This window comes from Acipenser ruthenus, chromosome 35 (genome assembly GCF_902713425.1).
Source record: "Acipenser ruthenus chromosome 35, fAciRut3.2 maternal haplotype, whole genome shotgun sequence".
NCBI lineage: Eukaryota > Metazoa > Chordata > Actinopteri > Acipenseriformes > Acipenseridae > Acipenser > Acipenser ruthenus.
The window spans coordinates 1,368,471-1,395,705 of record NC_081223.1 but is presented as its reverse complement, the minus strand read 5'-3'; the positions used below and the strand labels follow the sequence as shown (position 1 = coordinate 1,395,705).

The following is a 27,235-nucleotide window of genomic DNA, read 5'->3' as shown; positions in this document are numbered from 1 at the left end:
TGTGGACGGGAGCTCCCAGGGGGCACCACATAACTGCCCGAGCGTCTCCCGGGGGGGGTGGGAGGGTTTAGGTCGGTGTGGCAATGTGCCTCACCCCTGTGTGTATTTTTGTGTTTTATGTTGTATGTAGTGTGTAAATGTTGGTGTATTGTAGTTGTGTGTAGGTGTGTGTAGCACGAGTTATTTAAAATGTATAATTGTATTTTGGCACAGGGATTGCACTTCACTTCACGTGCATTTAAAGTATTTAATAATATGTGAGCATGGGGTTGCACAGATTAGTTCACATGCTTGGATTCAAGTGAATAATTAATTGGTAATTGAATCCCAGCACAACAGTATATATAGATGCACGTTTCATTCACTCGGGGTTGTGTGTTCGTGAGTGGAGAATGGGTGTGGAGAGAAGAATAAAAAAAGTAAGGAAATAAATACTGAACGTCGCAGCGTCTCAGTTTCAACCACAGTACTGCCTGTCTGCGTGTGTGTTTCTTTGTGGCCTGACGTCACCCCTACAGCCAGCCTGTCACAGTCGGCCAGGGTGTTCTCGGCTCACCGCGCATTCGAATGATATTGTTTCTTTCTTTTGGTTAATTTTGTATTTGCTTAGCTTAAAGTATTTCACAGTTGCAGTTGTTTAGCAATTTCTCACCTGCTCAGTGCATTATTTATTTTTGGTTCATAGAGGTTGAAGAGAAAAAGGGGAAGCAAAAAAATGTAACTTGGTGTATGACCCTAATCACACTTTATCTAAAGTCTCAGCAACTGTGCTTGTTTTAGCTACATCAGAAATAGCAGCTGCTCATTTCTGCAAAGTTGCATGCCAACCGCGTGAAAGTTTTCTTGCTTTTCTGCAATGGTGCTCCGATGGGCAGGGATTGGAAGTATAGAGGTCTTACAAAAGGACACTGATTAAATGAATTACCTGCAGGGCTGCTGGATGTACAATCCCTTGTTTGTCCATTGTCTGTGTTCCCCTTCACAGTAGTGGTGGAAGGGATGGTACTTGAGCGTGTGGCACGAGTTGTGGTGGGGGGGGTTTTCGGAGCTGAGAAAAGGAAAATAAGTGAAAATTATTACATTGTTTCTACTGCTTAACATTCCTCAAAATAAATTATACAGATTATACCATTAGTGCAGAACTATGTAAAGTAGTCTGTGGGTTTCAGTAGCGGCTCGTGACAAGTGGGGAGGCTAAACAACCAAACCAAACCCTGAGCAGCCTCTTGCCTTTACTTCATTTGAGGTCTGATTACACTGGGCATGGTAGCGGAAAGTGGAAAAAATGGAATGTATTGTTTTGAATGGGTGCAATTACACTGAGTGCGGAACGGAAAAGCAGCACAGCGGAAAACCGCACGGGATAGAAACCAGAGCGATCTTTTAATAATTTCCATCTAGACCAATCAACTGAAGTGTTGTTGTGTGACATTATCTGCACTATTTACAGTTTGAGATGGCGAACGAAAGACTGGTTTTCAGGGTGCAAAAATGACCTCAACTGTCCCATCCAGATTATAAGGATACGCTAAAGAAGCAAGACACCTGGGACACCATAGCGGCCAAACTAGACATGTCAAGTAAAAATATTTGCATTTGAAGAGCAACAGAAAGCATACACTATATAACGTACTGTATGCCATAGACCTCCAAGCAAAACACTTCAAAGCTGAAATAAAGAGGTCTCAATAATGACGGGCTTCTTGCAGTATTTCATGGAGTTTTTTTTGTACAGGTTTTAAAATTATATTGTCATAAAACTCTTGGATTCGCCTTGCCAGGTAAACAATTCAGTCATGCAATGCACACTATCTTTATGTGGTGTGGAAGCACACATGGCCCTATGGCCACCTTCCCCCTCAGTCTCATAGTCCCGGAAGAGGGGAAAGCAAGATGTTTCTGGGGGTGGCCATGGTGGAATGTCCTCCACCCCCCACTTCTTCGTGGCTAGTAGCTCCCTCTTCCGGGTCACCGGCCACCGTTTTTCCTGCCACAAAAGTGTGGCTGGGGGAGCTGGTCTCCTGACCTCCCCCTCTTCTCCATGGCCGGCAGCTCCGCTTTGTGGGGCTCTGGCCACAGTACTTCCTGCTGCATGGCAGGACTGGCAGCGACCCCAGGCGAAGCAGAGCCGGCAGCGACCCCAGGTGAAGCGGAGCCGGCAGCGACCCCAGGCGAAGCAGAGCCGGCAGCGACCCCAGGCGAAGCAGAGCCGGCAGCGACCCCAGGCGAAGCGGAGTCGGCAGCGACCCCAGGCGAAGCAGAGCCGGCAGTGACCCCAGCGAAGCAGGACCCTCGGTGACCACAGGCGAAGCAGGACAGGCAGCAACACTAGGAGAAGCAAAAGACACAGCAACTCCAGGCGAAGTGGAACCTTCAGGAGCCCCAGGCGATGTGGAGCAGCAGGCAACCCCAGGTGATGCGGAGCAGCAGGCAACCCCAGGTGATGCGGAGCAGCAGGCAACCCCAGGTGATGCGGAGCAGCAGGCAACCCCAGGTGATGCGGAGCAGCAGGCAACCCCACCTCTTTAAATTTAGGGTTATCTCCTATTGGGAGGTGTCTCTGCCTCGTCCATACGGCCAGCCAGCGAGTCCTCAACCAAGTTAGGTTTGATACCAAATGAATGTTTAACAATGTAATTCTGTGTATTGTTTCTTCAGTTCATCGCATACTGTATTTGCTTAACTTCCTTACTGTATTTCACAGTTGCAGTTGTTTACCAATTCCTCACCTCCTCAGTGAATTATTTTTTTTTGGTTTCCACGTATTGAATAGAAAAGGGGGAAGTAAAGTTGGTGCGTGACGGTAATCACACTTTATCTAAAGTCTCAGCAACTGTGCTTGTTTTAGCTACATCAGAAATAGCAACTGTGCTCATTTCTGCAAAGCTGCATGCAAAGTGCTTGAAGAAAATGACTGGCTTTTCTGCAGTGGTGCTTCTTCAAGTTAAAGTGAATTATAAGAAGCAGTTTAGAGGAGTTGTGATGTGCAATTTAAAAATGAGGAGAGTGGGGAGAGACAGGAAATGAGAGGAGGGGGAGACAAATAATACTGCACATAATAGCAGATAGTTAATGGCAATACAGCAATTATTAAGCTACTCTACCCTTATATTTAACTAATTTACAGGATTTCTAACAATTAAAAGCATTATATGTACATAATGTATATTTAAAGTAAATGACTTATCAATAGTTTACAATATACAGTACAGTAGAGTTCTGACAAACAAAACAAATTAAATGTGCTCCAGAACACTGTAAATAAGAAGTATTGCCATCATGCAGCCAAGATAGCACCTATTCCAAAAGACATGACTGCAAGGTGTGTGGAAGCTTGTAGATTGTTATACTTAAGGTTTGAAATCCTTCAGGGATAGCGTGGGTTAAATCTGTAACCAAGTCTGCTCTGTCACTCTAGAGACTGAATATGTGCAGTCATGTACTTGGATGCACCTGCCAACTGAGCATCTCATATCAAAGTGCAGCAGATGAGCTGTCTTGCACATCTGAAACTAACATGTAGTTTTTCATTTTTTGCTCACTGCTCTCACATGTTTGCTAGATGGGTGATGTGATGGGTATGTGTTCAGCTCCTCTCATTATATTGCTTTCATCTATATTCCAAAAAATGTGTCTCCATCTCTGGATTTTGCTATAACTTAGTCATTAGGGTGAGTTATTATTACAATGATTTTGATTACATACCTTTATTGACAATCACTTTCACTTCAGTGTATTCATCCACATTTATCTTATTATCAATTCCACAGTAATATGTCCCGGCATCTTCTAGTGTCAGCTCTGTGATGGTCACAGTGAAGACTCTCGCTGACCGGTTATCATACAGAGAGAATCTCCCTTTAGTCTCAGGCTCACCACTGCTGATTAGTGCATTATTTAGTATCCAGCGAGTATGACACAGGTACTTTTCATTCTCGTTATATTCAGGTTGATATGGGCAATCAATCTTTACATTTCCACCTTCAATCCCATAAAATATTTCAGCTGACTTCACAGAACCTAAAACTGGTATTAAGAGACAACAAATGAGATGCTAATACAAATATTGAAATTCAACAGAATTAGAAACATGTTTAAAATAATATAACAGCCAAACTATAGAAAAGCCCTCGGGTCTTCTAAACCAGTGCTTCTCAACTCCAGTCCTGGGGACCCACTGTGTCTATTAGTTTGTGTTCCAGCTGAGCTCTCAATTACTTAATTCAACCCTTATTGTAACTATTAATTTGGCTAATTAGAGCTTTTAGAGATTATATATATATATATATATATATATATATATATATATATATATATATATACAGTACTGTGCAAAAGTTTTAGGCAGGTGTGAAAAAATGCTGTAAAGTAAGAATGCTTTAAAAAATAGACATGTTAATCAATTAACTAAATGTAAAGTGAGTGAACAGAAGAAAAATCTAAATCAAATCCATATTTGGTGTGACCACCCTTTGCCTTCAAAACAGCATCAATTCTTCTAGGTACACTTGCACAAAGTCAGGGATTTTGTAGGCATATAGTCAGGTGTATGATTAAACAATTATACCAAACAGGTGCTAATGATCATCAATTCAATATGTAGGTTGAAACACAATCATTAACTGAAACAGAAACAGCTGTGTAGGAGGAATAAAACTGGGTGAGGAACAGCCAAACTCAGCTAACAAGGTGAGGTTGCTGAAGACAGTTTACTGTCAAAAGTCATACACCATGGCAAGACTGAGCACAGCAACAAGACACAAGGTAGTTATACTGCATCAGCAAGGTCTCTCCCAGGCAGAAATTTCAAGGCAGACAGGGGTTTCCAGATGTGCTGTCCAAGCTCTTTTGAAGAAGCACAAAGAAACGGACAACGTTGAGGACCGTAGACGCAGTGGTCGGCCAAGGAAACTTACTGCAGCAGATGAAAGACACATCATGCTTACTTCTCTTCGCAATCGGAAGATGTCCAGCAGTGCCATCAGCTCAGAATTGGCAGAAAACAGACCCTGGTACACCCATCTACTGTCCAGAGAAGTCTGGTCAGAAGTGGCCTTCATGGAAAACTTGCGGCCAAAAAGCCATACCTCCAACGTGGAAACAAGGCCAAGCGACTCAACTATGCACGAAAACACAGGAACTGGGGTGCAGAAAAATGGCAGCAGGTGCTCTGGACTGATGAGTCAAAATTTGAAATATTTGGCTGTAGCAGAAGGCAGTTTGTTCACCGAAGGGCTGGAGAGCAGTACACGAATGAGTGTCTGCAGGCAACAGTGAAGCATGGTGGAGGTTCCTTGCAAGTTTTGGGCTGCATTTCTGCAAATGGAGTTGGGGATTTGGTCAGAATTAATGGTCTCCTCAATGGTGAGAAGTACAGGCAGATACTTATCCATCATGCAATACCATCAGGGAGGCATCTGATTGGCCCCAAATTTATTCTGCAGCATGACAACGACCCCAAACATACAGCAAAAGTCATTAAGAACTATCTTCAGCGTAAAGAAGAACAAGGAGTCCTGGAAGTGGTGGTATGGCCCCCACAGAGCCCTGATCTCAACATCATCGAGTCTGTCTGGGATTACATGAAGAGAGAGAAGCAACTGAGGCTGCCTAAATCCACAGAAAAACTGTGGTTAGTTCTCCAAGATGTTTGGGCCAACCTACCTGCCGAGTTCCTTCAAAAACTGTGTGCAACTGTACCTAGAAGAATTGATGCTGTTTTGAAGGCAAAGGGTGGTCACACCAAATATTGATTTGATGTAGATTTTTCTTCTGTTCACTCACTTTGCATTTTGTTAATTGATAAATATAAACTATTAACATGTCTATTTTTGAAAGCATTCTTACTTTACAGCATTTTTTCACACCTGCCTAAAACTTTTGCACTGTACTGTATATATATATATATATTTTAACAGTTAAAGATTTTAAATTGGGGGAAAGGCATTGATCAATACACAAAGAAACCCAATCACTGACTATGAATGAGAACAGCATTAAACTGAGCAGGACTCCCTACCTGATACAGGAAATCATCATGAGTGCGGTGAAGATCATTACAGAAGACACTGACACACACGCGTTCATCTATCACAGTAAAGCACTATAAACTCACACTGATACTCACGCGTTCATCTATCACAGTAAAGCACTATAAACTCACACTGACACTCACGCGTTCATCTATCACAGTAAAGCACTATAAACTCACACTGACACTCACGCATTCATCTATCACAGTAAAGCACTATAAACTCACACTGACACTCACGCGTTCATCTATCACAGTAAAGCACTATAAACTCACACTGACACTCACGCGTTCATCTATCACAGTAAAGCACTATAAACTCACACCGACACTCACGCGTTCATCTATCACAGTAAAGCACTATAAACTCACACCGACACTCACGCGTTCATCTATCACAGTAAAGCACTATAAACTCACACCGACACTCACGCGTTCATCTATCACAGTAAAGCACTATAAACTCACACTGACACTCACGCGTTCATCTATCACAGTAAAGCACTATAAACTCACACTGACACTCACGCGTTCATCTATCACAGTAAAGCACTATAATCTCACACCGACACTCACGCGTTCATAATAGTGAACATATTCTAAATAGTCCATGCAGACAGTTTGGAGAAGATTGCCAGTTCTGTGTTACTGTATACAGAATCATTCAGAACAGATTACATGTATTCCAGGTTAGAGAATCACAGTGCTGTCATCAGTTTCCTGAAACTCAGACCTGTTCAAAATCAACCTTCTTTAATAAGTAGTTGACAACAATTAAACACTCTTTACTGAATCATCAAATCACAAAAACATACCTGTAATAAGACAGATGGTGACTTCAACAATGGCTTTCATCTTTAGATACTGAGCAGATCTGCTCACCCTTTGCTTTTACACTGGGCAAAGAATACCACAGGAAATGACTTTTCAGAATACCACAGGAAATGACTGACCTACTGTATTCTATAAATGGGCATGTGTACAACTTCACCACACCAAAGTGTGAAACAGACCAAAACACTGCATGCAAAACAGACATGTCACTAGAGCAGGGCTGCACAACTCTGCTGCATGATCCCTCGGCTGCATGTACTCTCATTTTAACTGGCTTCAGGCATTTGAGGTAAGTAGCTGCACAGGGCTTCAATTAATTATTTTGATCCTGGCTGGGAAAACATAGTATTCTATTATTGTATTTATTGTTGGAAATGTTGAAAACCTCCAGTTTAACCGGGTCTGATGGACTGTTTTTTCTCCAAAGCAGAAGAATATACTATATATATATATATATATATATATATATATATATATATATATATATATATATTGAAAAAAAAAAAAAAAAAAAAAACAAACTTGTTTTTTCCACGTTTTATTGTGTCAGTTTTATAAGCGGGATAACACACTCCAGGGCCTGTGGGTTGTGTTGCATTAACACACGGCTTTGCTTCGTGCCTCCAACCCAACCACATGTTAATGCAACACAACCCACGCCCTGTCATGTGCTATCCCTTACTTAATAGGTACTCAACTGGAATGAAAACCTGGAGTGGATCTCGAGGGCCGGAGTTGTGTCCCTCTGCATTAGAGCCTCCTGTTGATCCAGTTAAGTAATTTAGGCACAGCTGGAATAGACACCAGCAGACACAGGATTGAGAGCCACTGATACACAGCAGTGCTTCTCAACTCCAGCCCCTGTGTCTGCTGGTTTCTGTTCAAACTGAGCTCTCAGAAACAAAGGGTGGAAGTAAACTCTTTATTTTAAATGTATTTCCCCCCATTGTGACAGGTAATGGTCACTAGTGGCCAGTATTGAGTTTGATTTGTTTTATTTTCTTGTTTCCTAGTTATGGGTAGAGGAATTGGTTAAGACTGCTGGTTCAATTTAGTAATGAGGGACCCAGCTGCAGCCTCTATAAGGAGCAAACTGAAAGACAAAGGCTTGCTGTGTGTTTACTGGGTAAAGGCTGCGTAAGGAGGATGGGAAATCTCAGTTTAAAAGACCTGAGTGCCTTTCTATAGTTTGTTATTATTTGTTTTTTAAAATCTTTCTAATTCTGTTGAATTCAATATTTGTATTAGCATCTAATTTGCTGTCTCTTAATACCAGTTTTATTATTTATTTATTAGCAGACGGCCTTATCCAGGGCGATTTACAATTATTACAAGATACCACATTATTTTACATACAATTACCCATTTATACAGTTGGGTTTTTATTGGAGCAACCTAGGTAAACTACCTTGCTCAAGGGTACAGCAGCAGCGTCCTCCACTTGGGATTGAACCCACAACCCTCCGGTCAAGAGTCCAGAACCCTAACCACTACTCCACACTGCTGCCCTTAAGAGCCAACACATTTTAGGTTCTGTGAAGTCAACTGAAGGATTTCTAGTAAATGGGATTGAAGGTGAAAATGTAAAGGTTGAATGCCCATATCAACCTGAATATAAAGAGAATGTAAAGTACCTGTGTCGTGGTTCCTGGCCATCATGCAGTGATGTAATCAGAAGTGGCGAGCCTGAGACCCTCGTTACTGAGGGGAGATTCTCTCTGTATGATAACCGGTCAGCGAGAGTCTTCACTGTGACCATCACAGAGCTGACACTAGAAGATGCCGGGATATATCACTGTGGAGTTGATATAAATGGTTTGAAAAAGACAAACGCACTGAAGTGAAAGTGACTGTCAGTAAAGGTATGCAATCAAATTATTATAATAAAAATTCACCCCATATCATTTTGATTAAATGGAATTATATATATAAAAAAACTGAAATGTTTTATAATCTACTTTCTTAAACATTATATGTTGCTTAAATATATTTAGATATACTATAAAATGTATTTTGTATGCATTTGATTTCTCAAATATATTCAAAATATTGTTTTATTTTTAGTATATGACATGAATATATTTTTTATTAAATGTTTTAAATATAAAGTATGAAGAATCTATTATTTTTGAATGTATTAAATACATTTTATGAATTCTTATTATTTTGTGCACTGAAATGATTTATTATGGTGTTTTCTGATTAGTTTTTCTTTTTGTTGCTGCACTTTGGAATCTGCATGTTTAAATCACAGTTTATTTTTGTGCGCACACTATTTTACCATCTGCATGAGCACTTTCCCTACGTTATCCAGTCCAGCGAATGAGAGTATCCAGGGTGATATAAAGAGGAAGGACGGGCAGGAGGAGGGGAGCGGTGTAGGGAAGCAGACTGGTAGAGTTTGCTGAAGGAAAAGGTGTTGCTGGAATCGTTAAATGGATGGATGGATGGATGGATGGATGGATGGAAGAAGGACGAAGGAAGAGAGTCCAGGCTCCCCAGAAAGGAGGATTCTGGCTGTAGGGTAATTAACGGATTTGTTTTTGTTTTTTCTTTGTTTTTCTTGTTTTCTTTGGGGGGGGGGTTGTTGTTTCGGGACTGTGTTTCAATTTTTCTCTATTTTTTTGATTTTCTCTTTTTTTTGTTTATGTACCACACCCTTTTTGTGACTGCTTTTTTCTATCCTGTCTCATTGGGCTGTTTTTTTTTTTTTTAAAAGCTACCAGACACTGCGAAACTCATTGGGATTTTAGAAAGATGTTTTTTTGTAACTGTATACATATTTTTATTTTTTGCTTTTGCATGCTTGTGTTTGGCTGGGTTACATTGCAGGGGCTGTCCAGGTTTGAGCAGACGATGCCAGGAGTCCTGTGACCGGTGAAAAGAGAGAGAAGGGAAGTAACGTTCATTATTCTCGTGTGTTTTTTTTTTCAGTCTTTGATATATTACAAACTGTATCTCTAACTTATATTTACCCACCCTGAGTCGGCTCTGTGTTGTGTCAGGGTACGCCTGGAGCACACCAGGGTGATACTTGCTGGTTCCACGTCGGAGATCGAGAGAAGGGGTTGTAGCATTCTGTGGCCCGTGGTCCGGACCACTCAGCGCTGTGACGTCACAGTGGTCCGGACCACTCAGCGCTGTGACATCACAGTGGTCCGGACCACTCAGCGCTGTGACGTCACAGTGGTCCGGACCACTCCAGCTGTCGCTGTTATGTTATTATTTCAGTTTCCTTTTCATTTTCTTTATTGGCAGTTATGTTATTTTCCAAATACGTATCTTTCAGTAATTCATACCAGTGTTTAAGTTTATAATAATGTGCTTGGGACCCGGTACCATTATCATGTGTATTTAGAAAATTGACTTTACACTTCCAGAAACCTTATATTCCCCTGTGCACGCTACTGTGTGTATATATATATTGTGAACTGGTATAGTCCACGTAAGTATGAGATGTGTAAGTAGTGCCTGTTTTTGGTGCAGAAGAACGTGACAGAGACCCAGATCCAAGGAGATTTCGGTTTTAATGATTTTTCTTTTCCTCTTATATTCCACAAATGAACACACAGAAGTTCCAATTATCAAGACAAATAATAACCAAACTCAAATAAACACAGTCCAGGACTTTCTTTGTGGAGAGAGACCCTCAGGTAAGTAATGGCTTGTTGTATCCAAGTTTCTTTGTTGGTGGCTTGGTATTGTGGCTTCTTTCTCTCTTCCAGGTTGTCGCGGACATCCACCAGATGGCGCTGTGGAGTTGTGATAGTCCCCGTCCTACTCACAGGTTTGCACTCCCGACGGCCCCGGAAGCCTGTTTGCGGTAGAGTGCGGCCCCAACACCCGGCCAACCTTTCGTAAAGGTAAGTAATAACACTGCTGTGTAGAATAGAATTAATACAGGTGATAAACAGTGAGCAATGAGCGTTCTCTAACTCTCGCCTCTCTTTTGTTGCAGGTTCCACTGTTCCCCGGACATACAATAAAGTTGTTTTTCATTTAAATCACCCTTCTGTGTCCCTGCGTATTTTTACACCGTTCAACACTTCCAGCCGGACACAGTTCTCCTGGGTTAATCACTTGCCCAGTTCGTGGGCTTTTGATACAGTCTTTAAGCACTCTGTTTGAATACACACAAGTCCCGTACTTCAATAGCTCCCAGCATATCAACAGTACAACACAGCGTACTCACTCTACAGCAATCCGTGTTCTCTGTGTTGCTCCGATGCAGGGAAGCCTGTAGTCCGCCGTGTTGTTTTCAAGGTAAAACCACCGTGCACTGTCCCGCTGTAGAAACAATGGTTGTCTCCGACTGGTGACAATGGTAGTCCGCAAGGTTACTTCAATGTAATGCCCCACTACGCTGTACCATTTTAGAAACAAGTGCCACAATTGTATTCCTCTGGGTTACCACTGGTTAATATCCCAATCTCGCTCCCAATGCAGCTGCCCACTTTCGTCTTGGTTAGGTACTCTCCCGTCCCACGGCTCGTGTGTGCACCTGTTCTCACTCTCCCCTCTAGCTGATTCCCGCAGCTTTTTAAAGCTACCGCTGTTACCCGTCATGCAAGGTGTGTTTGCCCCGTTGTTGGGAATTGTAGTTCCTGGTCGTTCTGTGTCTCTAACCCCTTTTACACTCTTAATCTCACACATCCCTTTCCTCAGCTCTAACCTACTGGTTTGAGCGACTTTATCACCCCAGCAGTGTACCCTCGACAACCCATCGGCATTAGCATTTTGACTACCCCTACGATGTTCAATTTCAAACCTGTAGGGCTGTAATGTTAAAAACCACCTTGTTACCCTGGCATTCCGCTCCTTGTTCTCTTTCATCCACTTAAGGGGGGAATGGTCCGTAACCAACAGAAACTTCCTACCCAATAGGTAATACTTAAGTGATTCTATCGCCCACTTCACTGCCAAGTACTCTTTCTCCACCACTGCATACCCTCTTTCTCTTGGCAGCATTTTCCTGCTCAGATACATCAGGGGGTGTTCCACTCCATCCTTCATTTGTTACAGGACTGCCCCTAATCCAACATCCGATGCGTCTGTCTGAACAATAAACCTTTTTGAAAAATCTGGCACCGCTAACACTGGTTCGTTACACAAGATTTTTATAACTGTCTGAAATGCTGTCTCTGCTGCTGCGCTCCACTTGACTTTCACTGGAGCCGATTTTTTTGTTAAATCCGATAAGGGTGCCGTAATAGTGGAGAACTCCGGCACAAACCTCCTATAATACCCTGCCAAACCTAAAAATGCCCTCACTTGTTTTTTGGTTTGCGGGGTGGGCCAGTTTTTTATTGCGTCTATTTTATTAACCTGTGGTTTAATTTTTCCTCCCCCTACTACATACCCCAGATACTTCGCCTCTTTTAAACCGACAAAGCATTTCTCTGGGTTCGCTGTTAACCCTGCTTCTCTTAAACTATTCAGTACTGCCTCTACCTTCTGTACATGCCCTTCCCACGATTCTGAATATATTACAATGTCGTCTATATAGGCCGAAGCGTATTCTACGTGTGGTCTTAAAACCTTGTCCATTAAGCGCTGAAATGTTGCGGGTGCCCCATGAAGCCCAAAAGGCATCACTTTATACTGAAACAGACCCCACGGAGTAGCAAACGCTGTTTTTTCTCGGGATTCTGGAGTTAACGGGATCTGCCAGTATCCCTTGGTGAGGTCTAGGGTGGTTAAGTATTCTGCCTTTCCGAGTTTCTCTATCAGCTCATCTACCCGGGGCATAGGGTATGCATCGAACTTCGATACATTATTTAGCTGTCGAAAGTCATTGCAAAATCGCCACGTACCGTTTGGCTTTGCAATCATAAATATGGGACTACTCCATGGACTGTAAGATTCTTCGATTACGTCCAGTTCTTGCATCAATGTGATCTCTTTCCTAATGTCTACCTTTTTTGCTTCAGGTATACGGTACGGTCGAAGTGTGACTTTGACACCGGGTGGGGTTATGATATGGTGGTGTATGATACTAGTTCGGCCGGGCATCTTGGACAACACATCTTGGTTACGCCGTACCATCTGATGTATTTCCTCTTTCTGCTCCGGCTCTAACTCGGGGTTGATATTGATAGATTATGTTTGATTCTCTTCCCCTATGTGTACTTCATTTATGGACGGCGTTGAGCTACCGTGAGTTGAGTTGATCTCTACCGTTAATGCTTCTCTGTCTACCCACGGTTTTAACAGGTTAATATGATATATCTGTTCCTTTTTTTTGTTTATCGAATTGGTGCACCTTATAGTTTACCTTGCCTACCTGTTCAATAATTTCATATGGTCCTTGCCAGTGAGTGAACAGTTTGCTCTCGGGTGTGGGCACTAGCACCATAACCCGATCGCCTGGGTTAAACTGTCGCAATTTAGCTGTTTTGTTATATTGTTGTGTTTGTCGTTGTTGTGCTTGCTGAAGGTGACTAGTTACAATGGGTGTGACCCTATCTATCCTGTTCTGCATTTGGATGACGTGATCAATTACATTCTTACCTAGGGTGTTCTGTTCCTCCCACGTCTCCTTGGCAATGTCTAGAATTCCCCAGGGTTGGCGTCCATATAGTAGCTCAAAGGGTGAGAAACCTGTAGAAGACTGGGGCACTTCCCGAACAGCAAACATTAGGTAAGGTAGCAACAAGTCCCAGTCCTTCCCATCTTTGGCGATTACTTTTCGGAGCATAGATTTTAGGGTTTTATTAAAACGCTCAACCAGTCCGTCCGTCTGAGGATGGTAAACTGATGTTCGAATTGGTTTAATTTTCAGCAGAATGCATAATTCTTTCATCAATCTACTCGTAAATGGGGTCCCTTGGTCTGTAAGGACCTCCTTGGGTATTCCCACTCTTGAAAACACTTGAAGTAACTCTTTTGCAATGGTTTTAGAGGCCATATTTCGTAAGGGAATCGCTTCTGGGTACCTGGTAGCGTAATCTACAATCACAAGAACATACTCATGCCCTCGAGCAGACTTATTAGGGGTCCTATCAAATCCATGGCCACCCGCTCGAACGGAACTTCAATGATAGGCATGGATTGGAGGGGAGCTCTAAAATGTGGTCTGGGACTGGCTTTCTGACACTTAGGGCAGGATTTACAAAAGTTTTCCACCATCTTGTTAATACCGACCCAATAAAACCGTTGGCAAATCCTTTGTAACGTTTTCTCACTACCTAAATGTGCTCCAAACAAATGATTGTGGGCTAACCTTAAGACTGTCAGACGATATGCTTGGGGCACCAAGAGCTGCTCCACCTGTGAGCCATTAACCATAGTAATGCGATACAGTAAATCATTCTTAATAATGAAGTGTTCCCTAGGATTCACAACAGCACCCTCTACTGGCACCCCATTCACCGATATAACCCTGTCCCGGATATTTACTAAGGTACTGTCTTGGGCTTGTTCCCTTCCGAAATTCTGGGCTGAGGGTTGAAAAGGTTCATACCAGTTTTCTGGTTCATCACTCTCCCCTATATCCATTATTTCCTCCTCCGTGGTATCCATAATATCACTGACGGTACACTGGGTGCCTGTTTCTCTCCTTTGCCTCCTCCTTTGTTCCCCCACTAGGACTGGTGCACCTTGCGGTCCATACCCCTTTTCTAACCGTCTTTGTCGTCGCGACTTATAAATCTTACTGGGTCTCGTTCCTTCAAACAGGCTGCTGTCTGTAAAGGGAAATAAGGTTAATAGACTCTCAGGGGTGGTATTGCCCACCTCAGTGTTTAACTCGGGAGGACTCAATTTCCCGTTAATGTCCAACAGGGTTTTAAACCTGGGATAATCTCTGCCCAGGATTACTGAGTGCGGCAAACTTTTAACCACGCCCACTCTCATGCTACACACGTGGTCTTGGTAAGTTATATCAACCAGAGCAGTGGGGTAAGGTTTAGTATCGCCATGTATACACATAATCCCTGTACTGAGATCATAATTCAATCGGAAAGTAGGTACCAAATTGGACACTACCAAGGTAATTGCACTGCCTGTATCAATGAGAGCCATGACCTCACGTCCATTTACTTCTACTGGGGCGAGGTAGGGCGCCCCTCTTTCTATTTTCCCTGGAACTATTATACTACCACACAAATAATCCCCCATATTACACTGCATAGGCTCGCCTTGTGTGCAAAACCTGGCTATATGACCCACTTGATTACACTTATAACAGCGGTAAAAAGAATAATCGATCCCCTCCCGGCTGCTGTTGACCCCCTGTCCCTTCACCACAGGTACTCGCTCTTCATTTCCTGTGGACTGCGGCTTACTCCTCGGGTCTAGGACACGTGGTTTCCAACTGTCTGGTCCGGTCGTCACTTTATGACCCGAGGCCCCAGGGCGCACTAGCTCTTCAGCCGCTAGTTGGCGCTCTACTAAGGCAATGAAGTCGTCCAATGTGCTAGGGTTCCCCTGGCCAACCCATTTCCTCATCGTTGGGGGTAGCGCTCTGAGATAACGATCCATTACCAACCATTCCACGACCGTGTGACTGTCGTTCACTTCGGGTTTTAACCATCTATTGGCCAGATGGACCAAATTGAACAGCTGGGACCTGGGAGGTAAGGACCCGCTGTAACTCCAGCTGTGGTACTTTTGTGCTCGGAGAGCGGTAGAAATCCCGGCCCGGGCCAGGATTTAAGCCTTGAGTACATCGTAATTGGTGGCATTCTCGGTGGCCAAATCAAAGTATGCTTTCTGGGCATCTCCAATTAAAAAGGTTGATAATATACCGGCCCACTGCACCCGTGGCCAGCCTTCTCTAATTGCCGTCCTTTCGAAGGCCAGGAGATATGCTTCAATGTCATCGCCGTTGGTCATTTTATTCAGTACGTGCGTTGACCGTATAGAAGCGGTGGCCGCCGAGGGAGCCGGAGTGCTCACCAGTTCTTCCATCCGTTGCAAAATGGCTACCCTTTCCTTCTTTGCTTCCTGTATCTGCTCGTTCTGCAACCGGTTGGTTTCCTGTTGGATGGCTGCGAGGTTCTGTTGTGCGGCCGTGGCATTCATGATCACACGGACCAGGGCTTCTAGATCAGCCATTTTCTGCAATCAGGTAACAGACAAGTGGGTGCTGTAATGGATACTACAGGCTTAGCACATCCCACTCTGACACCACATGTGAACTGGTATAGTCCACGTAAGTATGAGATGTGCAAGTAGTGCCTGTTTTTGGTGCAGAAGAACGTGACAGAGACCCCTTTGACACTCTTAATCTCACAATATATATATATATATATATATATATAAATATATATATAATGATGTGTAAATTAAAATATGTTAGCATTGTCTATTAGTAAATGTCTGTTTTGCACTGTATTTGTGTCGTTTTTGTTTCTTAATGTTAATTAATTGGAGGAAGATACACTGATTATTAATCATTTGAAAGAGTATTTATGATTCCAGGTCTAGTTAAAATGTGTTCTATTAGCTCTGCCGCCCCTCCATTCTGACAACCTGTGCAACTGAAATGAACTCCTTTGCCTGACGCGGGAGTATTTTATGATGTGACATCACTGACCTTGTTTAAATTTTCAATATGTAGCGTATGAGGTTTCACTGTGTACCGCATGCAATTTCAGTGTGTAGTGTATGAGGTGTCGGTTTGAATTTTGTCCCTAACGGCGCCTCATACTAATAGCTAATTTCTAAATTAGTAAAGAATTGCGCTAATATAACGAAGCTAAATTTGAACTCCTAGCTGGAGCAACGAGAGGGGGCAAGAGGGCGGGGCAGAGAAGGAGGGGGAGACGCTCCTAGGCAACCGGCTCGTGAACATTCCACTCAGCTGAGCAGAGACCGTTAGGATTTAAAAATGCAAACGTTCCGAGCGGCGTTAGGCGCTTCGTTAAATTAACACACCGTTGCTGGCATTTGAATATAACCATATTTTAAATACTCAAATAGCACTGTATTAAAAAAAAAAAAAAAAAAAAAAAAACACTTTACTTCAGTTCCAGACCGTTTTCCAACAAATAAAAGGAAGTGCGTATTTATAATAAGTATATTTGTTATGATATTAAGACTAAACAAATGTGCTACAGTTTGGTGTATAATTTATTTATTTATTAAATGTTGTAGTATTTCTTTTTTTAATATTGTATTTTTTTCACAAAGTAACATCCATACATTATCAGTTCATCTGCTAGAGTAATCAAATCATAAATATTACTCGTCAGTAATTCATACATAGACACGCTGTGGTAACTTCAAGAAGTTAAAATGTAAGGCTGGATTAAAGTTTAACCAAATAAATAAGTAAATACATTAATAACGACATTAAACAAAAATACGTTTTGGTAGCTCATACGCAGGCCTATTTAAATTACAAAATGGACCTGTTTTAGAAATTGATTTATATACTACCTGCCATTTAAATCAAAATTATATTTAAAACTGTTTGAGGGGCAGACTAGTATAGATGATTTCTAAAATCCGTTAATATGTTAAACTATAACACCACATTAGCACTCCGAGAAACATAGAAATTGATCATTTGTAAAGAATTAGCTGTGAGATTATTTAGATAATCAGAATTATGGATGCATGGATTTTTGATTAAAATACACCCACATGTATTTTTGTTTCATGTCGTAATTTATTTATTAATTTCATTTGAACCCCTTGCTGGTGCCACGGCTTGTCTCTGTATCAATTCACTGATATTTGAGGTTTTGTTTAGTACACACTAGCAGGTGATCTGATAATCTTATTGATGTTATTTTGTGAAAACAATAACACGTTAATACTGTGCTACAAAAAATGACTCGCCGTGTTGTAACTTGTGCGGGTGATGTCATGGGTTGTCATGGCAGCGCCGATCATCACGGGAGGGGTTATCAGTGGTTGTTGGAGAAACGCTGGAGTTCCGCTGGCTTCCGAGGTATCCAACCCGAATATCTAAATCAATACAGTGACAACAAAGGAATGTGACATATAAACCTAATGACTACATTAATGAAGCAGTAATACACGACAGGGTGTGTGTGTTATCATGAGGTAATATCACCACGCCTTGGGTGCGTTGGGAGGCACTAGACGAAGTCGAGTTCTTCAACCGCCCAGGAAGTGGTGATATATCTCATGATAACACACAGACCCTGGAGTGTATTATTGCTATTATTAAATGGGTCTGGGAGTGTGTTGTTGTTGGTAAATAAAGAAGACTTTAAACTTTATTTTAACAATTGCTATTTGTGTCACCTTCCACTGAGAGAAGTAGTTCCACAGTAACTAAAATGGTTAGATTAACAATTAAACATTTGATTTTAAACTGTTTTGTATAATATTTTCTTTTTCGGGGCTTCGCTAATAGTTTCTTGTTCATTCTTTGTAGATATTGAACTGGATCATTGTTTCAATGTGTATGTCTGGGTTTTGTCCAGTAGATGGCGCTGCTGCTGCTGTTGTGATGTTTTGTTTAGCAGAATGCAGTTCACGTACCGTGTTACAAACGGGACGGTGCTGCACAGAGTGGTACAAACTGTGCAATTAAAATCTCCGGTAGTACTACAGACGGGCAGCCGATAATCATCTCTGATTAACCCATCATGAATATAAATACAAACCCAGTCTGTTTCAAAGAGCACTCAGAGTGACGGCACCGGAGAGTCTGCAAGCAGGTTTAATAATATGAATGTGTCTGCACGAGAGTCTTGCATCAAACTCAGCGTCCTCTATATAGTATAAACACATTACACAAGGGGTTGCCAGCGGATGTAGTGAATTCAGTTCTTTTTACTCAGCTCTCTCTATATTTTATTATATATATAAAAAAAATCTAGTCCTCCTGTTTTACCGAACAGCTCAAAGAATGGAACTTCTGGTTCGGACTGGTGCGCAGATCTAAAGATTCCCCGCATCGGGTGTACCAGTTTGTTACGGAACGTGTTTCATAAAATGAGTTTATCCAGTAACAGACTATATAAACCAGTCAAAACAAACATGAAAACATGTTGCCAAGTAGTGGTTTGTTTGACCAGTAACTCAAATTACTTAAAAAAAAAAAAAAAAAAAAAGAAAAAACACACAACCTCATTTCTATAGTGTTAAAACTGAAACAGTTAAACTAATACCTTACTTGGAGCTCTCACCAGGGACCACTTCCAGTAAAAGACGTATTAATCTCAGTGAACAAAATGAATACAAACTTTTATTCATAACAAAAAAAAAAAAAAAAAAAACAACAAGCAATCAGCCCATTTAAATCTACACACTTTTTGTGATGCTAGAACAAGGTTTATATATATATATGAGCGTTGATAATTTCACCCTAAACTTTCATACTGAAAGCAGCATGTCAAAGCAAAAAGGAACATAAAAAGAGGGTTACAGTTCAATGGAGAAGGAAAGTCTTTGCCCCCAGGTTCACTCAGTGAAGTAGTGAAGAGTCCTTGAGTAACACTCCATATTGAGAATGGCCTGATCAGGAAACAAGCAAAGCATTCAATGCAGTAAGAAGAGAGAATCCCATTAACATGGCCATTCTGACACACACCAATATATAATCTATGTAGAATTAGTCAAGCACCCACCAAAAAAATAAATAAAAAACCAACACACAATCCAAAACAGTCTTTAAAAGCAAGATTTTTATTTATCAATACACACTTTTGGGCATTTTCCAAAAATATACAACTCCAGCTACAAAGACAATCACTGAACACACACCCATTGCAGCTCCCAGAAGGGACCACACATTGAATTGGTCTGCAAGAGAAGAAAGAAATAGTTAGTGGAATATAAAGAGATAGTTGTATATTTTACTTGAACTGCAATTGTGTTCACATCATGCATATTACCGCTTCTAGGCATAAAGCGAAGGGATCCATCTCTCTTCAGCTCAATTGGGCCAGAAGACACAAATGCCTTTACTGCACCACCATCCATCCCTTCAGCACTGCGACCTACAGGAGGAATTAGGAGGAGTCCATCAAAACAAATGGACAAAAATGCATGCAAAATGTCCCCCCTCCCCCCAACAGACAGAGCTCTTACCAAGCCTCTGTTTCCCTGGAATGCACCGTCTGCTACAGAGGCTGTCTGATGGCCGGTTTGAATCACATATCACAACACTGCAGTGGAAGTAAATCTGAAAGACAGCACACCTTGTCAAGTAAAACAAGCATCAATAGATCAGGCAGTACCATCAGCCAATGAGGATTACTGAATTGAAAAACAAATATATTGCATCATAGTAAGCGTTTCTTGCAAATGTGCAGTTATAGGTTTTCATTCCAACTCACTAAAGATTTGAGCACAGTGACCATTTGCTGCTTGCAAAGCAATCCAAACCATGCATTGTGGTACAAGACCCCCATCCCAACACTCCACTTTACCTGTCCTTTCAGTGCATCCCGGCCGCTTGTGAAGGAAAACATTTTCACTTCAAACCTCTTCAGATGGGATGGGAACAGCACTATTGCATTGCTGGAGACTGGGTGAAAGATGGTCAAGTACTCATCTGCAGAGTTCTCACAGCTAGAAAGAGAAAGTAGGTCAGGAGCACATCAGCCACAACTCCAATTCCTAGGTTTTGTAGCAGCAATATCATATTCCAGCATCTTACCTGTCCACAACAACATCCCACTTTGGAGAGCTATTCCTGTCAGCAGAATAGGTTGCCCAGCAGTTCTCCAAAAACAATTCAGCCTGTGGATCCCTGCTGTACAGGAGCTCTACCTCAAAATACAAGGGTCTTCGCAAGTACTTCACAACAGGGTAATCCTGAGCTCCATAGAAGTCATTGTAGGTTGAATCTGCAGAGATGCAAGGGAGAATTTTATAGGTGGAAACACGCTACTAGAGCATCTATATTATTTAAATTGCCAAGTCCTACCCAATGCAAGCCGCATGATGACCGCAAGGTCCCCCAAGCCAGGCTGGACTACAGGTGCAGGATTATTCTGGTACAAGAACTGTACTACCTTGCTGTCATTGACCAGATAGTGACAGGCAACTCTCAACCTGGAAAGAGGAGATGGGGTTAGCAGAGTTTCAGCCTCAACCACAAGGATACTCAATTTGATTGCAATCCTTACCGGTAAGATGTGAACAGCACTTCATTCCCATAAGTCAGGAGGTTGTTGTCAAACTGGAAGAGAAATCAAAGACCCAGGTTGCAATGAACTTGTAGATTTAGTATGGAGCTGCATACCAAGTTGCAGACTAGCTAATATGGTACTCTGGATCATCCCCAGCTGTGTACTAACCTAGTACCAATTAAACAATTTAAAAAATAAAAATGGTAATGAATATTGCAATTTCATAATTGAACACTTTTTTGGGACCTCATGATTGTTACAGTTAGTATGATACCACAAGTCTGTCTACAGAAACTGCTAGACTAATATGGTATTGTTTTAGTAACCTCTAGGAGGGCAACAGCAGTTATTTTGGATTTGTTGCAAATACACATTTGAATACACAGCTGGTGACTCTTGAGCTGCAATTGGTATCAACTTGTGTATTAGTTTAGTCCCGGCCTCACCACGGGATCATCCCCAGTAAGTACGCTCCTTCCAGTTCACTGCAATTGACCCAAAAGGTCTCTAGGCAGCACATGCAATGCCATAACCAAGAGTCATGTCATGTGTCACAACGCCTTTGTCAACTGGACAAGCAGTTCAATACAAAAGGTGGCATCCTTCAGATGTCCACAATTCATGCAAGTAATTCAGCGGATAGAAACACAGGTCACCATGGCTCCCCAGATTGATCCAGGGGTGTTGGAGCCAACTTGTCAATATGTTGAACCTCCTCAAAATATGGTTTTAAATGTGGTCAATACCAACCCTTCTAGTTGTGCCACAGGAGTTGACATTGAAGTAGAAAAGCGCATTGATAGCATCAGACTGAAGAGGCCGGCAAATTGGATCCCTTAGAGTTAGTTGACTAGGAGACAAGCTGGGGACAGATTCCACTTTCACAGCAAGAGCTGCCATAGTGCCATTGGTGAAGCAATCTGAAAACACAGCATTTGGAGCGAGGTTAAGGAAACAGATTATAGCTTCAATACCAATTCATGCAGCCTTGTGCCAATCTCAAAAGCAGCTATTCTAAAGAATGCTTTGTTCACAGGAGAGTTACCAATCATCTTTGTAGGGAAACTGCAGGACAGGGAGAAGTCAGCCACCACAACCATGGTCCCAATATCCTTCAAGGTCAAGTCAAGCCTGCTTCTGATGCCTGAAGAACTGATCACCTACAGAGACAATACATCAGGTCAGTAATGTGTTGAACCCAAAACAGCTAAACACATTTTAAAGTTCCATCACTTACTTCATATGTGGCATCAACTGAATTGTATGGCACACAGTCACCCAGAAATTGGTAGAGTTGGCATTATACTTGTACAGGGCAAGCAGACTTCCACCAAGTTCTCTTGAGCCCACAAAAGGAATCCAGTTGCGACCCATGTTGCCATATGTTACCATGGTATAGAATGCAGCACCATCACAGTAGCCAGTTACTGTAGGTGGAACTGCAAGAGGAAGAGCAGTTGTCAGGGCAATGGACTGGATTGGTTAGAAAAGGGTAGTTGTAGACCAAATAGTCAGGCACTTACTGATGTCTTTGAGAATGGCTTCGACTACAGCAGGATGAGTAAAGGGTGTATTCTCTGGCACTATATTCAGCAAGTAGGTCAGGGGCAGAATGTAGGTTCTGGTGTCTGGAGGAGTTACCTGAAAGAGCAAGGGTTTGTAGTATTAAACCCAAAGTCAAACAGCAAGCAACACGTCCACAGGAAGCAAGTGTTTTCAAAAGGGCAATTGGATGGTTGAACAGGTGGGATGTTACCTTTTGCTTCACATTGGGGTCCTCAAATGGCACCTGGAGAGTGTAGGTCTTTGATCCATTGGGAAAGACATGCTCCTGGACATGATAACCTTTTAGGTTGGCTTCTGGCACAGTTAACTTCTCTGGTCCAACTATAAATTTGACCAGCTCCACATCAGGCAGGAATGTCCCCAGGGTCACATTGAACACTCTGGCTTTAGGAACAGTGTCTGAAATTAAAACATGCAGTTAAACCTGCTTGCAGACTCTCCGGCACCGTCACTCTGAGTGCTCTTTGAAACAGACTGGGTTTGTATTTATATTCATGTTGGGTTAATCAGAGATGACTATCGGCGGCCCGTCTGTAGTACTACCGGAGATTTTAATTGCACAGTTTGTACCACTCTGTGCAGCACCGTCCCGTTTGTAACACGGTACGTGAACTGCATTCTGCTAAACAAAACATCACAACAGCAGCAGCTCCATCTACTGGACAAAACCCAGACATGCACGTTGAAACAATGATCCAGTTCAATATCTACAAAGCCTAAACAAGACACTATTAGCGAAGCCCCGAAAAAGAAAATATTCTACAAAACAGTTTAAAATCAAATATTTAATTGTTAATCTAACCATTTTAGTTACTGTGGAACTACTTCTCTCAGTGGAAGGTGACACAAATAACAATTATTAAAATAAAGTTTAAAGTCTTCTTTATTTACCAACAACACACTCCCAGACCCATTTAATAATAGCAATAATACATTCCAGGGTCTGTGTGTTATCATGAGATATATCACCACTTCCTGGGCGGTTGAAGAACTCCACTTCGTCTAGTGCCTCCCAACGCACCCAAGGCGTGGTGATATTACCTCATGATAACACACACACCCTGTCGTGTATTACTGCTTCATTAATGTAGTCATTAGGTTTATATGTCACATTCCTTTGTTGTCACTGTATTGATTTAGATATTCGGTTTGGATACCTCGGAAGCCAGCGGAACTCCAGCGTTTCTCCGACAACCACTGATAACCCCTCCCGTGATGATCGGCGCTGCCATGACAACCCATGACATCACCCGCACAAGTTACAACACGGCGAGTCATTTTTTGTAGCACAGTATTAACGTGTTATTGTTTTCACAAAATAACATCAATAAGATTATCAGATCACCTGCTAGTGTGTACTAAACAAAACCTCAAATATCAGTGAATTGATACAGAGACAAGCCGTGGCACCAGCAAGGGGTTAAAATGAAATTAATAAATAAATTACGACATGAAACAAAAATACATGTGGGTGTATTTTAATCAAAAATCCATGCATCCATGATTCTGATTATTTATCTAAATAATCTCACAGCTAATTATTTACAATGATCAATTTCTATGTTTCTCGGAGTGCTAATGTGGTGTATAGTTTAACATATTAATGGATTTTAGAAATCATCTATGCTAGTCTGCCCCTCAAACAGTTTTAAATATAATTTAGATTTAAATGGCAGGTAGTATATAAATCAATTTCTAAAACAGGTCGCATTTTGTAATTTAAATAGGCCTACGTATGAGCTACCAAAACGTATTTTTGTTTCATGTCGTTATTAATGTATTTACTTATTTATTTGGTTAAACTTGAATCCAGCCTTACATTTTAACTTCTTGAAGTTACCACAGCATGTCTGTGTATGAATTACTGACGAGTAATATTAGTGATTTGATTACTCTAGCAGATGAACTGATAATGTATGGATGTTATTTTGTGAAAACAATACAAAATTAAAAAAAGAATTACCACAACATTTAATAAATGAATAAATTATACACCAAACTGTAGCACATTTGTTTAGTCTGAATATCATATCTTAATATCATATTATTATAAATACGTAACTCCTTTTATTTGTTGGAAAACGGTCTGGAACTGAAGTAAAGTATTTTTAATACTGTGCTATTTCAGTATTTAAAATATGGTTTTCTTCAAAATTAAAATGCCAGCAACGGTGTGTTAATTTAACGAAGTGCCTAACGCCGCTCGGAACGTTCGCATTTTTAAATCCTAACGGTCTCTGCTCAGCTGAGTGGAATGTTCACGAGCCGGTTGCCTAGCAGCGTCTCCCCCTCCTTCTCTGCCCCGCCCTCTCGCCCTCTCTCGTTGCTCCAGCTAGGAGTTCAAATGTAGCTTCGTTATATTAGCGCAATTCTTTACTAACTTTTACAAATTAGGTTATTAGAAGCTTCGTGTTTTTAAGATGGTTCAGGTGCAGTCCGGGCAGACTGACTGGAGCATCATTACAGTATACCGCACTGCTCTTTTTAATGCTAAATATGTATCTGGTATTCTAAGTATTATCTACAATTAATAATTCAGCTCTATTTATATTCAGAATGTAATACAGTATTAAGACAGGGTCCAGTATTATAAATAAATAAACACGCTTTAAGAGAAACAGCAGTGATGTTTATTATCCCATACATTCTCTATATGTTTCTACATTGTGGTTGCACAGGGACAAGGGACTCAGTGAAGTTAAAAAAACCAAAAAACTACAGCATACAATTAATCAATATAGAAAGGAAGGGGGGGAGAAATGTATTGCCTGTGTGCAGTACCTTACACTTTTCTCTATTAAATGTCATTTGCCATGTGTCTGTCCAGTTCTGAATGCTGTCTAGATCATTTTGAATGACATTTGCTGTTGCATTCAGGGCGACTTATAGTCGTAAACCAAAATACATTTCAAGAATCACAGTACAAGTATTAATACAATTAAGAGTAAGATAAATACTATGACTTTGGTTCTAGCAAGTACAAATATGACAAAATACGATTCAATAACGGAGCAGATAACAGTGTCAGTGATAGTTACATCAGGATATAATTAAATACAAAATACTACAGATTAAATAACACTTGACAGATTAGAGTACTCTAAAGTACAGGATTAGATGCAGTAAAATAGGGGGCAGATAAGAGCAAGTAAAGCGCATTTAAGGAAGAGTGATAAGTATCCAGAGGGAAAAACAGAGGAGTTCTACAGGTGCTGTCTGAAGAGGTGAGTCTTGAGGAGGCTCCGGAAGGTGGTCAGGGACTGGGCAGTCCTGACATCTGTAGGAAGGTCATTCCACCACTGCGGAGCGAGGGTGGAGAAGGAGCGGGCTCTGGAGGCAGGGGAGCGTAGTGGAGGTAGAGCCAGTCTTCTAGTGCAGGAGGAGCGGAGAGGTCGAGTGGGGGTGTAGGGAGAGATGAGGGTCTGGAGGTAGCTGGGTGCAGTCTGGTCAAGGCATCTGTAGGCTAGTACAAGAGTCTTGAAATGGATGCGAGCGGTGATCGGGAGCCAGTGGAGTGAGCGGAGCAGTGGGGTTGCATAGGAGAAGCGAGGCAGAGAGAACACCAGGTGAGCAGCAGAGTTTTGGATGAGCTGGAGCGGACAGGTGGCGGACGCAGGGAGGCCAGCCAGGAGGGAGTTGAAGTTGTCTAGGTGGGAGAGTACCAGGGCCTGGACCAGGAGCTGGGTGGCGTAGTTGGTGAGGAAGGCTCGGATTCTTCATATGTTGCTCAGGAAGAATCGGCAAGTGCGTGCCTGAGTGGAAATGTGCTGGTAATAAGAGAGGCAGGGGTCCAGGGTGACTCTGAGTTTCTTAGCTGAGGAGGAGGGAGAGAGTGTGGTAGATTCCAGAGGAATGGAGATAGAGAGATCAGAAGAGGAGGAGGATTGAAAGAAAAGGAGGTCAGATTTAGAGAGAATCTGATCATCATCAGCATAGAAATGGTGTGAGAAACCATAGGATGCGATGAGTGGGCCCAGGGAGCGGGTGTAGAGAGAGAAAAGGAGAGGACCCAAGACTGACCCTTGGGGGACTCCTGTTGTGAGAGGGCGAGGTGTGGAAGTTGCTCCACGTCAGGTTACTTGGTAAGTGCAGTTGGAGAGTTAGGGGAGAACCAGGCCAGAACAGTGCCAAAGATTCCCAGGTCAGCGAGAGAGGATAGTAGAATTGAGTGATCGACAGTGTCAAAGGCAGCAGAGAGGTCGAGGAGAATTAGGACAGAGAACAGAGAGGCAGCTCTGGCAGAGTTTAGTGAGTTGGTGGTTTCAGTGGAGTGAGCAGAGCGGAAGCCAGATTGGAGAGGGTCAAGCAGAGAGTGGTTGGAGAGGAAAGCAGAGAGCTGGCGGTGTACAGCCCACTCAAGGGTTTTGGAGAGGAAGGGTAGGAGGGAGACAGGATGGTAGCTCTGGAGGGTGGTGGAGTCAAGGGTGTTTTTTGAGGAGGGGAGTGATAGAGGCTTGTTTGAAGGCAGAGGGAAAGAGACCAGAAAGGAGAGAGTTGTTGAGAAGGGAGGAGATGAAGGGAAGTAGAGCAGGAGCAGCAGCTTGAAAGAGGTGAGTGGGGAGGGGGTCCAAGGCACGTGTGGTGGGTTTGTGACCCTGGAGCAGGGAGGAGAGGTCAGAGTCTGAGAGGGGAGAGAAGCTGGAGATGGAGGGTGAGTTAGTAGGGGATGCAGTGGGTGTAGGGGTTGGAGTAGGAGAGGGTGAGGGGGGAGGAGAGGTGTTAAAGAGTTTGCGGATATCTGAGA

General features: G+C 42.2%; 3 protein-coding genes and 1 long non-coding RNA gene across 4 annotated transcripts in view; 1 reads left to right on the top strand and 3 right to left on the bottom strand.

Annotated features, from left to right (window-relative positions):
- LOC117395367 (CMRF35-like molecule 8) overlaps positions 1-15,922 on the bottom strand; it is a 32,506-nt gene extending 16,584 nt beyond the window's left edge. The window contains exons 1-3 of the mRNA XM_059007382.1: positions 15,613-15,922; positions 3,706-4,026; positions 926-1,048 (exon numbers count right to left, since the gene is read on the bottom strand). Coding sequence (XP_058863365.1) covers positions 926-1,048; positions 3,706-4,026; positions 15,613-15,922 — 754 coding nt within the window. The remainder of the gene's footprint in view (positions 1-925; positions 1,049-3,705; positions 4,027-15,612) is intronic.
- Positions 9,341-27,235, top strand: part of LOC117965215 (uncharacterized) — a 32,571-nt gene continuing 14,676 nt past the window's right edge. The window contains exon 1 of the mRNA XM_059007381.1: positions 9,341-9,389. The gene's annotated coding sequence lies outside the window, so the exon portion shown is untranslated. The remainder of the gene's footprint in view (positions 9,390-27,235) is intronic.
- Positions 19,457-22,079, bottom strand: LOC117399672 (zona pellucida sperm-binding protein 2-like). The gene is made up of 9 exons (XM_059007599.1): positions 21,971-22,079; positions 21,676-21,845; positions 20,923-20,975; positions 20,721-20,848; positions 20,451-20,640; positions 20,221-20,362; positions 19,880-19,973; positions 19,684-19,788; positions 19,457-19,591 (listed from the first exon to the last, which is right to left on the bottom strand). Exons 1-9 carry the CDS (start codon positions 22,023-22,025, stop codon positions 19,482-19,484), a joined length of 1,047 nt encoding a protein of 348 aa, XP_058863582.1. The 5' UTR covers positions 22,026-22,079; the 3' UTR covers positions 19,457-19,481.
- Positions 22,191-22,905, bottom strand: LOC131705244 (uncharacterized). The gene is made up of 3 exons (XR_009310258.1): positions 22,682-22,905; positions 22,449-22,566; positions 22,191-22,364 (listed from the first exon to the last, which is right to left on the bottom strand). It is a non-coding gene; the product is annotated as an uncharacterized LOC131705244 (long non-coding RNA).